The sequence below is a fragment of the Elephantulus edwardii genome, unplaced genomic scaffold, assembly GCF_000299155.1.
Source record: "Elephantulus edwardii isolate Elephantulus edwardi_28Jun2011 unplaced genomic scaffold, EleEdw1.0 scaffold00109, whole genome shotgun sequence".
NCBI lineage: Eukaryota > Metazoa > Chordata > Mammalia > Macroscelidea > Macroscelididae > Elephantulus > Elephantulus edwardii.
Genome location: NW_006399859.1, coordinates 7,612,830 through 7,618,864, shown reverse-complemented (window position 1 = coordinate 7,618,864; position 6,035 = coordinate 7,612,830). Strand labels below are relative to the sequence as shown.

The window sequence follows — 6,035 nt, the reverse complement described above, 5'->3', positions numbered from 1 at the left end:
CAGTGCGATTGGCACAGGACAGAGCGGAGTTTAGGGCTGTTGTACATAGGGTCGCTATGAGTCGCAGGCGACTCGACGGCACATAACAACAACAACAACACAAGTATACATTTAGATTGAATGATGTATTACTCCTACAACATTACATTTGAAAAGTTGACAACAAAAAAATAGAACATGCATGTAGCCAGTTGACTTACTTTGAATCAAGAAGTTCTAATGCACTCAGTGGGTGCAATGGAGGCCACTGTTGAAGAAGTGAGTAAGTTTTGGCAAGATTAACCCATTTCCAGTTTGGGGCACTTGCTAGTATTTTAGGAAGACAATCTGGATGGTTGAGACAGTAATAACGTTTCTCCCACAAAAAGGCTTTATCTTCTTTAGAAAGTCTGCATGCACAATAGTATTAAATTACTTTTTGGTGATTTAATGACACAGTTATTACAATCACAATGATTAAAATTACAAAGAAGAAAAGTATTCAGTTTAGGAGGCCCATTAATACTAATTTTGAACAGAAAAATACAATAATCAGTAAATTCTGCAAATTTATCTATATACTGTGGAGGGGAAGAAATCATTCTGCTTTGATAACTGCCCTATAGTTATGAAAACTAGGGATACTTTAGTGAAAAAAAAATCGAGCAGTATACTAGGTACAGAGTTAAATAAACAAAACACGTCATGATAAAGAAAAGTATTACATCCATTTCACAAAAAATATAAAATGCCAAGGAAGCTCTGGTAGCACTTGGCTAATGCAGCAATCTGCTTCTATAAAGATTCTAGCCTTGAAAATGTGTATGGGTGGCTGTATTCTGTTCTAAAAGACTGTTAGAACTTGGAATTGACTCAACAGTAAGAGGATATGATATGCCATGCAAAAAATCAAATGCTATTGTTAAATTTTGGGAGATGATTATGTAATCCAATTGAAGACTATCTAAGAGGAATAGTACTTGTTTTCACTGTTCTATTTACTTTAAGCTTGATAACAAACGCTTTTATCAATAAAATATTTCTCTATTTTACTATCCAGCCATTCACTTTTGACTACATAATACATGTACTTAGTAAAAAAACAAATATTATTAAAAAGTGTACAGTGAAGTCCCTCCCCCTCCACTTCCCTTTCCTTAAGGTAATCTAAGTTTATGAATTCTTCCAGATAGTTTATACAGGAGCACACATACAGGTGTCTGTAGATGGTCTTTCTTTTCTTTACATTAATCTCTTATTTTTAGCTTTCCTCATTTAACACATCTTTCATTTCAGTACATATAACTAACTAGTCTCACTCTTAATAACTACATATTATTTCATTGGCAAAAATGTATCAAAATTTAACTCCTAATGATGAGATTTTTTTCAGTCAGTTTTTAAAAAAAATTCAAACAAGTACTGCAATGAATATTCTTGGTTCATTAGAAAGCATAAAATGGTTTCCCCAATATATACACTCAGAATTGCTGCATCACAGAAAATGTATATTGTGACATATAGATTTCAACAAATTGTTGTCCAAGGAGTTGTATCATTTTACTCCACAAACAGCAGAATCTCCATTTTTTTTATTTTATTAAGGATTTATACAAGACATTTTAATTTTTGTAAACTTAATGTATGCAAAATAGTAACATATTTATATCTCTTTAACTATTTGAGAGGTTGAACGTATTTTCATATATTTAAAAATTGGTGTATTTCCTTTTCAAAGAATTGCATGTTCACTTTGTCTATTTAAATACTAACCTGCTGTTCTTTATCTCATATATATATATATATATATATAAAACACACATATATAAAATTATTTTTGCAAAGAAATTAACCTATTGATATTTACTGTAAATAAAGTTCCCAGTCTGCTGTTCATCTTTCCTTTACATAAAATGTTCTATTTATACAAATTTCTACATTTTTATGTCATCTCATAGTCATTTTACAAGAAAAAAATTAACCAGATAGAATACTTCTCACAAGAAGAGAACTGCTAAATTACATTTAATACAAGCCCATGAGTTTTACATTTTAAGAGATAGCAAGAAAAAAATGGAATAAATGTTGCATACCCAAATGAGGAGTCTCTGTGAAGAATGTCAAGAAGTTTTCCCTTTATATCACTGTCCAGTGTTTCTAAATTTTGCTGCTGAATAATGCTTCTGTCAACTTGAGGAGTAGTATAAAGGATATCGAATGGAGGAGAAGGAAAGTCAACCTTAAAAATTTTCACAGATGTTAATTAAATTACAGATGCATAGTCCACATTAATCTGTTTCTTCTCATTTTTTCAAAAGCAATTATTATTGTTGATAAATAGTTCTGAATGGATACAAGTGCCTTTTTAAGTTACTGTACTAGTTTATTTTAAAATTCTTTTACTGTGTATACAAATAGGAAATGGCTTACTGGCATTTAAGTAATAAATCCAGAGCCTAAAGTCAATGAGGCTTAAAGTATGTAGTGTGCACATATGTGTGTGTATATATATACTTTTGATGATGAAGAAATTGAAACCTTCCCATGAATCAAGTAACAGTATTACCTGTAGCACTATCCTTTCCATTACATATCCTTTTTTAGGTACTGTTCCAGGAATAGGATTTGCATGAGATGAAGTCCAAAGATATAGTAGTTTAGTTCCACATGTTAAAAACCTTCATGAACATAAATAGAACACTTGTAATTTTCATTTTAAAATGTGATTTGAAACTCTCAAGACATTGTAAGGTCTCTGAAATGTTAGTAATCAAACATTTATTAAGCATACAAATACATAAAAAGAATATATCTTTAATAAAAGAATACATCTTTAAGAATGCAACAGTAGTCAATTTTCAATAATGAGACTTTATGTCTCTACTAAGGTAAGAAGTGTGAACTAAGAGAGGGAGAATGAAAGAAAATATTTTGAAAGAAATAGAGTTGAAGAGAGGGTTTAGGATAGGTAAATGTTTAGTCACATGTTACTAAAAATAGCTTCCATATTAGGAAGGCAAAGATGAGTCTTTTGAAATCTACAAAGGAATATATACATCTCCAGGTGGTTTGGATTTCAGAACTGCTCTCTGACATAAAATATCAGAACAAAAACACATGCTGAGAAAACCAGTACCTACTTTGTGGCAAAACATCGATCATATGAGATGAGAAGTTACATCTGTGCCCTAGACGAGGGGTCAGCAAACTTCTTCTGTAAAGGGCCAGACAGTAATTATTTTAGGCTTTGTGGAATGTCTGTATGCAAATATTCAATTCTGCCACTGTTGTGCAAAAGCAACCATGAAACAGTATGAACTGAACATGTATGTCGTGTTCTAATGAAAACTATGTTTACATAAGCAAAATGATGAGCTAGAGTTTGCTGACCCCAGATTACAGACTACTTAAAATAATAACATATTTATTAGTAAAGAAATTGCAATATGTTTATACATAAGATATTTCTAAAAATACCAGCTACACAAAAGTAGGAAAAAGATAAATTTGACAATTTTTGTTCATTCAATCCAAATTACAATATTCTTTAAAAACTATCTTAATGTCTTAACAGAATCAGACTTTGAAATTTAGATCCATAATTTGTCATTTTTAGGCTCATGCTCACGCTCATTAAATTTTAAATAAAACTTCAATCATTATTTCATCTGTAAACACTGTTATGTATCTCTGAACAATAAAGTTTTCTTTTAAATAGGATTGTCATTCCTAAAATAATTACTTAAAATTATTAAATGTTGAGTCTGTATTAAAATTTCAGAATGCACATGCATATATACATACACACAGTATTTACGGGTATACATATACACATTTGGTTCATTAAAGTCAGGATCTAAGAAAAATGTAACACTTTGGTTGATTTTTTTTTTTTTAATTTTGTTTGTTTGGTTGGTTTTTTTCTTTTCTTGTTGTGTACCACTGAATCGGATTGACTGGCACAGGAGGCGACTGCCCCTCCTTCTCCAGCAGAGCATCTGGTGGATTCGAACCGCGTGCCTTTAGAATTGCAGCACAGCTTCTTGCGACTAGACCACCAGAGCTCCCTAGGTTAATTTTTCTTTAAGCACTTTTTAATCTAGAGATCAGCAAATGTAGCTTAAGTATGCTTTTGTAAGTAAAGTTGTATTAGAACACAGTCAAGCTCATTTTTTAGTGCTCTCAATGGCTACTCTTACATTAATATACTCTACAGAGGTTTCAAATATGACACATTCTGGAGGCCTAAAATACTTTCCATCTGGCCTTTTATAGTCTATAAACTCTTTATATTATCTCATCCCACTTTTTCCTTGACATTTTATGTATTAAGAGACAAGTTATGGAGAATTTCCTGCATCTTGAATTTTGGTGGTTACAGGTCTCTGGTATCATTTAACATTGCCCTCTAATTCAACTGGCATCTCTGGTGGCTTAGTGGCAAGGAACTGCACTGACAATGCAAAGGTACGAGGTTGGAATCCACCAGCTGCTCCATAGGAGAGAGAGGGGCAACCTCTTCCTGTGCAAAATTAGTGCCTCAGAAAACACGCTAGAGTCAGCTATGAGTTAATTCTGACCAGACGATACACAATCCAAGTATTTTAATAATATGCTTTAAGAATCCCTATGTTAGGAAAAAATTTCATTCTTAAATACTTGTGTTCTTCCTGTTATTGGTAGTCCTAAAAGTTAGTTATTTTTTCCTCATGGAGTAAAAAGGTACCTAAGTATGTGATTTCAAATGGAAAAATAGTGTGGTGGAAATCAGGTATTGGCATTTTTTTTCTACTTTTATTTGTGTATGAATTTTTTAAATATAAACACAGGGAGATAAAGTAAAAATGTTTCCATGAACAAGTTTCAATAGTTCAATTACTTTTTTATTTAAATTTATTTCTGTGTGTGTGTGTGTGTGTGTGTGTGTGTGTGTGTGTGTACCATCAAACTGGATCTAACTGGTATAGAAGGTGATTGCCCCTCCTTCTCCAGCAGTGTATCTGGTGGATTTGAACCATGCACCTCTGCGATTGCAGTGCAGCTTCTTGCCACTAGGCCAGGGCTACCTTCAGTAGTTCAATTTCTTAATTATAAATAAACGTGTTCTATTTGTCTGTGCTTTGCCAATATTTGATTATCAAAAAGCAAGCAAATTTCTTAACAGCAAAAAAATAAATAAGAAGAGGAGGGAGAAAAAAGAAAACCCTATTTAGCAACTCTTTTCTTTCACATGTAGTCACTGAGTGACTGATTTAAACCACTACCAACATCATCTTAAGATAAATCTATCAGCTATTAGTTTCTCAAACTGCCCTATATAATGCAAGGGGTAGTCAGGATTCTTGATTGCTTAGTCAAAGAGTAAATTGCTGTTGCACAGAACTGACTGTGGCTTACACGAAGCTTGATCCCTCCTCTAGCTTGCATCCTTACAATATGAGGATTAATTTCATTTATAGGGTTTTTTCTCTGCTTTCTACATCTTTTCTGAGAATGACATTGGCAGTAAAACTGGGAAAAAACTGGATATTTACTTAGTGTTTAGCCTTAACATTGTGTTCTGACAGATCTCTCGTGTTTGAATAGGTGGGAAACCGTGGACTCTGATGGACAAGGATCTTGGTGTTCTCTGTCCTGTGCTCCACCAGTGTTACCATAAATACAGTCATAATAACAATATTGTAACAATGAAATACAAGATACAGACTGTTCACAAGAAAAGACACACACTGATAATCACTTACGGTGCACATTAGGCTACAGATCACAAGCACAGAAGGAAGATTACAAAGAACATAATATTTTAAGAGATACAATTACAGAAAAGGTATTGTATCAAATAATCTTGAGTATGGTAAGCAACATGGGATAGTAGTAAAAAGTGCAGGCTATGGACCAGTCTACATGGGCTTAAATACCAATTCTATTACTAGCTAAGGGCCTGGGACAAGACACTTAAAACTCATGTACTTATAACTTGTTAGTCAAATTTGTGTCTTCTAGGTTGCAACACCCCCATGATACATCTTCAAGGATATGAACATGTACGGCCAAGC

At 32.9% G+C, this 6,035-nt stretch overlaps 1 protein-coding gene across 1 annotated transcript in view; it reads right to left on the bottom strand.

The window, feature by feature from the left end:
* Positions 1–6,035, bottom strand: part of PIK3C2A (phosphatidylinositol-4-phosphate 3-kinase, catalytic subunit type 2 alpha) — a 94,311-nt gene that overhangs the window by 38,050 nt on the left and 50,226 nt on the right. The window contains exons 13-15 of the mRNA XM_006892078.1: positions 2,546–2,657; positions 2,073–2,218; positions 201–389 (exon numbers count right to left, since the gene is read on the bottom strand). Coding sequence (XP_006892140.1) covers positions 201–389; positions 2,073–2,218; positions 2,546–2,657 — 447 coding nt within the window. The remainder of the gene's footprint in view (positions 1–200; positions 390–2,072; positions 2,219–2,545; positions 2,658–6,035) is intronic.